At 42.3% G+C, this 12,478-nt stretch overlaps 1 protein-coding gene across 1 annotated transcript in view; it reads right to left on the bottom strand.

Moving 5' to 3' along the window:
* LOC122158781 (V-type proton ATPase subunit S1-like) overlaps positions 1-6,504 on the bottom strand; it is a 48,741-nt gene extending 42,237 nt beyond the window's left edge. Inside the window, exons 1-2 of the mRNA XM_042815775.1 lie at positions 6,401-6,504; positions 91-217 (exon numbers count right to left, since the gene is read on the bottom strand). Coding sequence (XP_042671709.1) covers positions 91-217; positions 6,401-6,504 — 231 coding nt within the window. The remainder of the gene's footprint in view (positions 1-90; positions 218-6,400) is intronic.
* Between the last annotated feature and the right edge of the window lie 5,974 nt (positions 6,505-12,478).

Genomic DNA, 12,478 nt, shown 5'->3' with positions numbered 1-12,478 from the left:
AGCAGATTGGTGAGAAGGAGCCACATTATCTCATTCAGATACAGACTTACACTTGGCGCTGGTAAAGGAAAAGGAATTAATGTTACATACCCTCTCTTGAAGGAACAAAACAAGGTTGCTGGGATTTGGAGTAAAAACAGGTTGCAGAAGTACAGCCAGCTCCTGTGCTGAGACAATGTGTCCTTCATGCAAAGCAGGGTCTGGATTCCACTGGGATCTGCAAAGAAAATAATTTTTTAAACATTAAATTTGCTGCCAGTGATGACACAGCTTCTTTCTTCAAACGTACAGAACTAGTTCACGATATCATCGCCTTTGGATTAAGATCAGGTTTACGGTTCAGTTTACTCTTATTCCACTTAAAAGAATTTGCCCATTTACATCCCTATCCTGTTAACTGGATTACAGCATTTGTCCAGACAAGATACAATTATTCTCTACTAACTTTTCTTGTTTGCATACAACATCACACCTACATCTTTCAAAACATTAGCTATCAAATAGAACGAAGGATATGTTGAAAACCATTGGGAGAGGTCCCACAGGGAATCCCAACTCCCAGTATTATTTCCAGGGCCATCAGTCACCTTGATGGCTAAAGAGCAACACAGGTCAGGCCAGACCAGAAGTTATCACATTTTTTTCAAAAACCTTCTATTAAGTTAATGATTATCATTCAATACATGCCTCTCTCATTAAGGCTTTCATGGAAAACAACCATCTCTGTAGAGGCAGCTCAGAGTAAAACACCCTCCCAGAAGCAGGAGCTCTTGTGAACAGAATGGCAAATGATACTGAGAAAAGCCTACAGATCTTTTGCTAATCTGTCTTCAGGAGGACTGGACAGAGAAATAACCTGGCCACTTAGTTTTATTACAAAAAAAAAGAGCAGTTATGGGCAAAACTGGAGCTGGCATTATTCTTTCAGCACCTGACTGGGATTTTAGCAGTACGCACTCTGGGTGTACAGGGATAAAATTTAATACGAAAAATGTTGTCCCGGGTGACTTGACCAAGGCAGCATCGTTGTGCTGCAGAAAACTCAGACCGAGAAGCTTTAGCTCCCCTCTTCCACAAGCACATATGATTTGCTAAGGCCTGAAAATCTGGTACGTTGGTCCCTCTGAATGGAGCTATTTGCTAACAGAATATAACATCAGCTATTACAATGGTCACAACTTAGTGAATTGACATGCCGAACTGACGGTATTTTCTAACCCAAAAGCGACTCCGAAATGACCCTTTCGGTTCGTTTATGAATGAAAACAATCTTTGTTTTCATCATGTTTTCTGCTTTCATCTAGAGATGGAGGCAGAGTGGGGGCAATGAACATAGAGGGGCATTCTATGTCATTTCTCAGATAGGGAAAACCCATATCGCACTTCAAGGCTTGCTGATGGTTCGAATGAAGACGGCAGGGAGGGAATCAAAAGCTGCCAACCGCACCTACAGCAGAGATAAAAAAGACATAATTGTGCAGCAGAAGATATCTAACTCTCTTCAGATTTGGGAAAGTACTAAAGCCCACACTATTTCTGGGGGACTTTTCCAAGACAAGGTGCTGCAGGTGTTCAAACTGGATTCTAGAATGCCTCTTGCCTGTTTTTCAGCTTTAGATGTAAAACTTACTATGCAGGAAGGAAATTTCTTCTTGCTCAACAGAAACTGCCATTCAACATTTTCTTAGTTTTCCTCAGCTCCTTCATTTCTATGTTCATTTGTGCTTGGCAATCCACATTAATTTGTATTTCTGAAGACCATGAGCTTAGAAACTGCAATAGACATGTTAACTTCTCAAGAAAGCTGACCTCAGGATGTCAGAGATTTAAATACAAACTTTAAGAATAAAGTATTTGAAGGAAAAAGAAAAACTCTTGAAGATTCTGAATTCAATAACTGAGCGACGTTTTACAGTGACATTAAAGGAGTGCGTGGCCACACTGAAATACTAGTAATACTGAAGGAAAAAAAGATAGATTCAATGGGAAATGTGAAAGAATGGTTTGTATGAAAGGAAATTACAGTGAATACCTTGTTATACTTATTTTTGCAAATCAGATAACTGATCTTTTACATGCCTAGCATAAAAAAAACTTGAAGACTTTGAGAACCCTCTGGATTTGCAATTAAGTAAAAAAAGTAACAGAGAGAACATGAAACAAAACTAATTCATTTGCAGCAGCACAACAGCAAAGGCTTTTGTCTTAAAACCCTCCGAAATTTAATGATCCTGTTTTAAAACATTCTTTGCTTCTAAGGCTTCCTTGTTCCTTAGAGCAGCCCTTGCTGGCTACATAACCTGGAAAAGCACCTTTTGTGAGACCTTTTAGCTTTCAGACATCAACTTTAAGAGCTCCGGTGGCATCATTAGAAAAATAAATCTCCATCAGCTGGCCAATAATTCTATTATAATACAGTGTTTGTCTAACCCTCCTATTCCCCATATGATATGCTTATTTTGCTTCTCTTCACTATCCTGCCAGGTGCTTCGGTGTGCCTCACCTAAGGAGCCCATACTGTGGTGCAACTCTCACCATGGGTCAGATGGGAAATGTCAGATGTGTTTTGCTGGCTGCTTACTGTCAAGTGCAGAATGAAACGGAGATATGGGCCCACTTGGTGGATATGCTGAGGGTGTGCATTACTGCCTGCAACGAACCCAACTATTCCTTTGAACTCTTCACCTCTAGCAGCGTCTGAGTGAGGGATGGCAGAGGATGAGGTAGGCAGCGGGCCAACACACGTATCGATTGCTGCTATTAATTGATGGCTCACACAAAATGTGATGCCCAGAGCAGCACAGCTGTCTGCAGCCCCAGCAGGCCCTGCCTCCTGCAGTACAGTCATGCCTCAGCCACAGGGACCTCTGCTAATGCTCGCACTCTCCTCGGGCTAGAAATGCAGAAGCTCAATGCTCAGCTGCACTCTAGCCAGACAGTGTGGTAAACAAAGGAGGTAGCTACGTTTTGCTTCCTCCAAAACTACACTTTGGAGCTTCCTTCTTGCTCTTAACTACTTGGGCAGAAAAAGAAGTCTAAGCATGCAGACTACTACCAAGCTGGGATACATTTTCTGATCTGTCTTCCTCCTAGGTAGAAGAGGGAGCAAAGATTTCAAGAATTCTTCTATCTGGACCTTCGAGAGGACAGACAGTAAACAAGCAGGGCTTCCTCACTCAGCCCTGTTGTCAGCAGTACGCACTTACTCAGCAGCTGTATTCTGAACTCCTGCCTACAAGTTACTCCTGTCACTATGACCACATTAGATCACCACATAAGAAATAACGTTTTCCCCTGCACAGAAGAAGCCAGTAAGCTCATTAATAAAATTCTGGAAATGGTTTTCTATACAAAAAGCTCACCAATCCTAGCAGCACCAGTACAGTGACAACTGGTGACTGCAAAAATTAATCCAAAGGGCTCCTCAAGCAAACAAACAGGCTCAGAGCATCTGCAGAGAAGTCCAGAAAACTTACAGCTGAAATCATTCTCTGTTTTCACGTCTCCTTTCCAAACTACACCTCCTCCCAGCAAGATTTTTCAGTAAATTCCTTACAGCTTTAGGAAGCATGGCATATGTCCCATTTGGCACTAACACTTTCTCAAAATCACTTGTAATCTGGATTCACCAGAAAAAGATTCACAGCACAGCATAAATGAAGGTAGTAATAAATTCTCAGTGACTACAAGCAAAAAACAGTCTAAAAGAGACACATGAAGGGCAATCACAGAAGCTACTTTTAATGAATTTATTTCCTCAGGCTCTCTCTAATCTGTGGAGAGAAAGAAATTCTTTTGAATATTGTTACAAAATGGCTAAATCATGTTTCCGTTCTGAATCACATGTAAGAGGAACCTCCCCCCATCCCTCCTGCTCTGGAAAGCAGCAGCATTAACGGCTTCAGCTTGAAGTCTGATTTAAGATAACACTAATTTTCCCAGGGCAAAGTTATTTCGGAAAATGTCCACTGATAATTTGGTATCTCTTTGTGAAAAGCAGGACACTGTGACCTACTGTCTTATTCCCTTCATCTTCCTGGGTGCAATGGGGGAAGATTGCTGTTTGGTATAAAAAAAAACGAACAAAAAAACCTCTGCATCTGTTATCTAATATTAACCTTGAGTAGCATGATCACAGTACAATAACACATGAGAGATTTTAAAACGTCACATTCTCCTAATGCAGCTCTTCAAAGATACCATTTTACAAACACTGTATTATCCCTCAAGGATTCAATATGGTATCCTGACAGTTAACCCAGGAGATGGTGATGGAACAGATGGGTGCATCTCAACTCCTGTCTGGCAACGAATGAAACCGAAGTTTTAAATTGGAGGTGTTTTTTTACAAAGTGAAAAGAAATCCACTGATAATTACTGTACTTCTACACAGTCACCTCTCCTGAAACTCTCAACAATAGCTCCCACATTGCAGGGGGCTGTAGAACACCCACTGAAAACCACACATTGCCACAAAACACCGAGGTGCAAACAGAAGTTCCTGTTGCTGTCTCTTTATTTTATAAACTAACATAAATCTCCTTTCCTGTAGCTTCAGAGGATTTCACAAGAACGATTTTTTCCCTCACAAAAATTTCCCCTTTGAAAATACAAAGGTCATAGGAGGAGGAACGCTTCTTCTATTGATGGAAACACAAAACTGGTTTAAACAGTCCACCATCCTGATTTTCTTGCTCTATATTTGTATAGACCTGAACAATCCGCAGTAGAGCAAGTTCCTAATTGCATCTTGGTGGGAAGTTTGTTTTACGACCTCTCTGTTATGCTTATACTGGTTATACCCTTATTATATCCCTGCTTATACTGACAACACACGTATTATTTATATAAACTAGGCCAAAGGCAGCACTGGTCTTTTCTCAAACTCTCAAGATCACTTTTATCCTAAGAACAACTCCAACACTTACTTTGTTTTTAAATATAGAGGTAGCTCGCGTTAGTCAGTTATATCAAGGTGAACAAATTAAGTACTTTGAATACAAAAGACCCTAACGTGGAAATATCTGTTTATTTCTTTTGAGAATGTGGGGTATGGGACAGGTCAGTTACCTAATTAAACTCACTGAAAAGGTAATGTTTTGGGGTTCTTGTATGCTGTGGCTGCCGTTGGCCAGAGGAACTGCTTAAGAACACTCTGGAAACTTTTAAGAGATGGGCAGACATACATCAAAGTTGGTATTCATTACCGCTGAGAAAAGAATACAATGCCCAGGACACACATAAAAGAAACCCAACAAGCACCTCCTACCTATATGTCTTCAAATGCAATTTATCAGCGTCTCTCAGCATGAAAAAACAAGAGTATCATGCTTGTCTGTAGGGCACTATACATGGAAAAGAATTCCCTGAAGAACTCAAACAGCACAACTGCTAATAGTCATAAGATTTCTCTTTTTGCTGTCTTAAAACTACTGCATTAAGAACTAGAAAACAACGGCAGCAAGAAAACCACAACAAGACAGCAGGATTTAGCTCTGAGACCTTAATTTCAGTAATCTTGCCCAAAGACACGAGATGTACGCTGAGATGAATGACGGCAGCATTCAGCCCGTCTGCCTGGTGGCACTTAGATAGATCACCATGCTTCAACACCTTCATCAGCTCAAAGTCTCCTGAAAGGCAGTGAGCGCGGCCCTAGCAGCTGAAAGGGCGCTTATCACCAATAAACCATTGATGGATTCCCTTCTTGCTCCAACCCCTGGATGGAGTGTGCCAAATTCTGACTGTGCATATTAGAGGAGTAAGAACCCAGCTGTGAGAAAAGTGAGAAAGCCTGCTGCTGAACTGGTATAACACACGTTGTGCAGAGCGCAGGAGCTCTCCATTGGAGGGTCTGCAAATTAGATAACACTCAGTTATTCCTAATACGTGAAGCCTATGCACAGAGAAGTTCTTCTTACTAAAAAAAAGAACTGTATTTAAAATTAAAAAAAGAAAGAAAGAAAGAAAAGAAAGAAAGAAAGAAAGGAAAAGAAAGAAGAAGGAGAACAACAATGAAGAGAAAAACCACGGTGGAGGAGCCGGAGCAGTGAGCTCGGCCCGCAGCTCCTGGCCAGCTCCTCCGCGACGCTGCCCCGCGCTACGCCTTTAAGCCAGCAGAGCTGCAGCAGCGCTCGGGGTGCCTGGGTGAACAGAGCCCAGCCACTTGCGAGCTGAGTAACGTGGGTCCCACCGCCCGGTTCAGAACACCAACACCACAGACAAAAACGGGCAAACCGTCCCGTTACGTAGCGTGCCAGGAGGCAAACTGATTCCCTCGGCTCAGCTCCTCGGCTCGGTTCACTGCCGGCGGTTCTCAGCCGCAGGCGGTCACGCAGAAACGCTTCCCCCACGGCCGCACGCACGCAGAGAGGCAGGGTCCCTCCGCTCGCTCTCCTACCTGCCCGTGGACCACAGCAGCGCGGGGACGTGCTCCGCGGGCAGGCCGGGCAGCAGCAGCGCGCCCAGCAGCAGCAGCAGCGCGGCGGGCCCGAGCCCGGCCATGCTGCCGCGCCCGGCGGAACTGGCCTGCCCGGGGGAGGCAGGGCGCGCGGCGGCACCGGCACGCAGCACTTCCTGCTCGGAGGCCGCTCCGGGCCGCCCGTCACAAGGCGGGCGTCTGCTGCGCGCGGGCTGCCCCGGCGCGAGGCTGTCACGGCTGCGCTGGGCCGCGCTGTGCGCGCTGGCCCCTCTCGTGCTCTGACACCTCGTGGCTTCGCGGCAGGCTCGTGAAGTCCGAATCCCTGTCGCCTTGTTTTCCTTGCTAACAGCTTTGCTCAACTTCAGAGTGGAGTTTACAGAAAAGTTTTCTGTGCTGCAGCAAATGTATTCTGCAGCACTTCTCTCCCTGCCGTGTGTTACCGTGCCCCTCAGCTCCTGCACGTGTGCTGAAAGCTGGTGTCACACATTCGGGTGTTGACAGGTTTGAAATCTGCAGCAAACCTCTGCTGCAGTTTCAGCAAAGGAAGAAAGAGTGAGAAAATTTAATCATAAGAATGGTTTGGGTTGGAAAGGACCCTTAAGATCACCAAGTTCCAACCCCTACTATAGGCAGGAACACCTCCCTGTGGACCAGATTGCTCAAAGCCTGGTCTTGAATGCTTCAAGGGAGGGGGCATCCACAGCCTCACTGGGCAACCTGTTCCAGTGTCTGACCACCCTCACAGTAAAGAATTTCTTCCTGGTATCTAATCTAAATCTACCCTCTTCCAGTTTACAGCCATTTCCCCTCATGCTGTCACTACATGCCCATATAAAAAGTCCCTTCCCAGCTTTCCTGTAGGCCCCCTCAGGTACTGGAAGTCTGCTATAAAGTCTCTTGGAACTTCCTCTTCTCCAAGCTGAAGAGCCCCAGCTCTTTCAGCCTGTCCCTGTAGTGGAGGTGCTGCAATGCTTGGAACACTTGGAGTGTATCCATTAAAAACATGGGACTGTTCAGCTGCCTTCTGTAGTGATACTGTCCCAAAAATACTAAATTGCAAAAGTCAGGAGCAAACTGTGCTCGCTGCAGAACTTGGCTAGACTATTTCCCAAGTTTCATGCATGAAGAAAATTGTCCTAGAGGTACTCTTGCTGCCAGGAAGTGCGTCCCTCTGCAGTTCTCCTTCATCCCTGGTGCTGCTGAGCTGTCTCTGCCATCACCTGACAGCATGAGGCAGCAGGAGTCATGCAGCACATGGTGAGCACATGGGTGCCTCATCCAGCAAAATAGTAAGGATGTTACACAAAAGGAACGGTTAGCTGTGCTAAAACAAGTTAGAACAAGGGAGAAATAAGGAAGCACGATGAAAATTGTAAGGGAGGTTGTAAACACTGGCTGAAGACATGCATTTCTGAATCAGAGCACACATAGCTTGACTCATCCATTTGCCTTAATTCACAGTGTATTATTCCAGCACTGTTGTCTGACAAGAGACAATTTGTTCAATTTAAATCTCAAATCAGATTTCAATTACAAAAATAATATTAATGAGGAAAGTAATGAAGCCGATCTTCTATACGTACCTTTCCATAGCACTGAAGTTAACCCTTTCATTGCACTTTCCCCTCCTCAGAAATATTTCATAAATCCTTCATCTCCCTTTTCACTGCATGTCTGAGGGAGCACACTTGTAAGGACAATCAGATCACAGAGGATAGATGTAGAATTGGAGCACCCTCGAGAGAATTTAGTATAGATTGGAATCATTCAGTCATCGTAAGCAAAATTATTTGTAGTTCTAGAGGTGGTTGACTTATCCATAGTATCTTCCAGAATGTGAGATACCTGTTTTCTCACATAACCATCTGGAACAGCACTGACAAATTCTGTATTGCACCTGCTGCCTACTGCAGTTGGCAGTCTAGAGAAATAGCATGATACTGCTCCTACCCTTGTTTTTATCCCACTAACCCACGCCTTCTGAGGTTGACTCCAGTCATTCTGCAGCTCTCACAATGCAGAGATCCTTGTTTTGTGATCAGTAAAGCAGCCTATTTCACTATTTTTCAAACAGCCAATGAAAAGTAGGCTCTACTGGCTCTCTTCCATTCCTAATACAGTTGATAACGTGACCAACGCTGCCAGGACCTTCATGTCTGAATAAGACTTTAACAGTCTGACCTGAATGTATGGAATTCAGGGCTAACAAATACACAGATAGATAATGTGTTATAACCTGACAGGAACCTAACCGCAAGAGAAAATGATTCATTAGTACTTGAAGATTCCATACTTTTTTCTTTTCTTTTTTTTTTTTTTTCCTTCCCTTCCCTTCCCTTCCCTTCCCTTCCCTTCCCTTCCCTTCCCTTCCCTTCCCTTCCCTTCCCTTCCCTTCCCTTCCCTTTGTACTTCCCTTCCCTTCCCTTCCCTTCCCTTCCCTTCCCTTCCCTTCCCACTGCGTTATCATAGGGCTAAAAAATTACAGAATCATAGAAAATCCTGAGTTGTAAGAGACCCACAAGGATCATTAAATCCAACTACTGCCTCCACACAGCACTTGCACCGTTTCAAAACTTCACTGCTGACATGTGAAACTTCTTTTGCAAGTCCACACTCAAATGCTGCCAGCATGAATTAAGAGCCCAAGTCATGCGATTCCTGGCTTCTTGTTCCTGAAATGGTTGACATAAAGTAGACTGTTGAAGACCAAAGAGAAGCTGGTATAGGGGAGAGAATTGTAAAATAAAGGCATAATGTCCTTGTTTCTGGCTGATATCTTAAGAACTGTTCATCTCCTGGTTTGAGTGGGATCTTTCAGAAGGCATTTGCACACTCTACCTCGATCACACACAAGTGAAATGAAGCACAGGTGGTGGATATACTCTCCATATTCTGACTTACAGAAACAATCTTAAATTTTTTTGAAACAAAAACAGATTGTTTTCTCTAAGATTACCACATCACTTATGATCAAGCTTCCAACTAAAAACAAACTGCATTTTCTTTTTTAATAACTCCCTACAAACCACAGTCTGGGAATGACTGAAGTGAAGAAAGCTCTAAAAAAAGGCATGAGAAGAACCCATTGAGTTGGATCTTCATCTGCCTCCCCCAGAAAATTTGGCTCTTGAATACTTCTGCATATATTTACTCCTCTTTTTTTTTTTTTTTCACTTCTAAAAATAAAAATGTCTTGCCGAATGATAAAAAAGAAACTTAGCTCCTGCAAAGAGTGATTTTTCAAAAGATTCCTTTCTCTGAATTAAAATGAGACAAGATCGCAGAAGTTCTTTTATCCATGAGCAGGAACCTAAATACAATACAGACTGATATTCCAATATACACAAAAGCACACTTGATTTACTCATGCATTTTCCATACCAGTTTCTCCTTGAAAATCCACAGGTGTTCTTGAATACAAGTTTAAAACTGCTTGTACATGAAGCTGTTTTTTTTAATCTAGCACAACTCCAAAAACCTGAAACGCAAAAATGCTCTGAAATAGTTATAAAACTGCAATAAAGAAAAAAATAATTTCATCATTATTTATCTCAATTAAAATAATTTTATTAAAAGAAGCTGCAATACTGACATACCTTGTGTTTGCCTTCTACTCTTACCCATTCTTAAGAATTCATGTATTCTTTTATTTACAACTGTATTCATATCTCATATCCCAGATATTTCTCATCCTGTCAGCAAGGAAATACGGAACTCAAAAATAATGGAAAGAAATAGGATGAACAAAATGAAGTAGGCTTAATTATAATAGAATCATAGAATGGCCTGGGATGAAAAGGACCTCAGTGATCATCTAGTTTCAACCCCCTGCTATGTGCAGGCTCGTCGACCAGGCTGCCCAGAGCCACATCCAGCCTGGCCTTGAATGCCTGCAGGGATGGGGCATCCACAACCTCCTTGGGCAACCTGTTCCAGTGCATCACCACCCTCTGTGTGAAAAACTTCCTTCTAATATCTAACCTAAGCCTTCCCTGTCTCAGTTTAAAACCACTCCCCCTTGTCCTGTCACTATCCACCCTTGTAAAAAGCTGTTCCCCTCCTGCTTACACTCTCCCTTCAAGTACTGAAAGGCCACAGTGAGGTCACCCTGTAGCCTTCTCTTCTCCAAGCTAAACAAGCCCAGTTCCCTCAGCATTTCTTCATAGGTGCTGCAGCCTCTGATCATCTTAGTGGCCCTCCTCTGGACCTCTTCCAAGAGTTCCTGAAAGCTTTTCTTTAGAAAAAAATACTAATTCTCTCAACTTCATTATTCAACATTCCTGATGTAAGAACTGCTGAATATAAAGAATCATGAATGCCAGATCTCTGCGGGATGATGGTAAAGTTAGGACTGTAAATCAGACTAGAATCACTGTTTTAACATGGACAATTTACCGTGCAAGATAAGCTAAAAAAATTGTGTACAGACCAGTGATAAAAATAAACGCCAGTCATTTTATATATAAATATGATTCTGTAGCCATAGGTTTGGGAGCTAAGATGGTACTGAATCTTTTCACCTAGCTCAGAAAGTAAGCCTATTCAAATTTAGGCTTTAAATAAATCAAGATTTAGATTATGTATATATTATATATATATATATATGTATATATTACCATTAGAAAATACATTTTCAGTAAGAAACAATACTATGCCAAATACTGGCTAGCAAGTGCTTGCTACTCTCTCATATTTTGTCTATAATACCATTTTATCAGTGTTTGCAATCACATTATAGTACAAGAAGGGAATTAATGCTTTCTTAATTGGGAGATCTTTTGGAGTCAAGGTGGAAAGACTGATTACTTTGAGTTCCTCTTCCTTTGGGAAATAAATAGGGAAATTTACATCATGAAAAAAGCAGTGTTTTCTCTTGGGAGTGGGTAGGAAAAATGCCTGTTCTTTGCCAAACTCACATCTTACCCACTTCTGTAGGTGGGAGAAGGCTGGAACTTTTTCTTCTGGAAATGCTTCTAGTGGGTAGTGAGAAGGCAAATTTTCCTTCATTTTTGAAAAGTCCTGCTCACAACAGAGTCCTGCAAAGCAAACTTCAGGTGTTAACTGTCCAGGTGCCTTTGCTAGTGCAGAACGAGAAATGCAAGCCATATGGGCCAATCTTGTTAGTATCTACAGGTGGGAAAGAACTGAGGCAAAGCCAGTATTTCTCACCACCATTTCTGGAGTCCTTGTGGACTCAACCTTTAAGGTAGAATTTAAGATAGTTTCATAAGCCATGTTCCCAAAGGAAAAGGAGGTCAGAATTTCATCTTAGACTGTTATCGTTTGAAGAGGCACTGATGTTTTACAATAATTTGTTCGCATTATCCAGGAAAAATCTAAGCTCCAAAGCAGGGACTGTTACACAAATAGATTCCAAAATCATCTTTTGTGTAAGTCTGAAATTCAAGAAATGATGATCAGCTGTGCTTTTAAAGCATTTATTCAGTTCTAATAGAAACTGGCAGATCTGACCCTTTATCTGAACAGTTTTCTTCTCCTGATGAAATGCAATGACAATTGAAGGTAAATGAGCCCAGGCAGATTTCCCAGAAAACGCTTCCTAGAAATAGAATGTCTCTATCTGACCCTGATCTCCTGAGTTGGAATCTCTATTCTTACCTCTGTCTGATGCAGAGAAAACTTACATCCTTCATACCTGTCCAGCATCCTTTGTAGCTTATATAAACAAGCGAACCAAGGCAGTAACTATTATAGAAAAGTTTCAAATTAATGCCTTTTCAAAGCATAATACAATCATAAATGCTATGAACAAGTCATGCTAAAAATCTTTTTTTTGAAATTCAGTAATATAAAAACCACATGTAAGATGACAAAAGTAGCAGTCAGAAAAGACTATCAGGGTTGTTCCAAAAGTAATGCCTCCTGTTTTATTATCTTGGCCAACACCATCAGAGGCGGTGGTACCACCATCATGTTGGTGGTACGGCAGTAGAGACTGAACCTTCCCACCAATATGCTGTTATATTTTGTTACCATACAATGGATGGCAGCAAAGGAGCAGTGTGATAAATGGTATATAAAACAAAGGTGTATCAC

Source organism: Centrocercus urophasianus, unplaced genomic scaffold (genome assembly GCF_019232065.1).
Source record: "Centrocercus urophasianus isolate 14NV4802_14NV808 unplaced genomic scaffold, USGS_Curo_1.0 seq_15, whole genome shotgun sequence".
NCBI classification, from domain to species: domain Eukaryota; kingdom Metazoa; phylum Chordata; class Aves; order Galliformes; family Phasianidae; genus Centrocercus; species Centrocercus urophasianus.
Note: the sequence above shows the minus strand (reverse complement) of the source record. Positions and strands in the feature narration are given on the sequence as shown.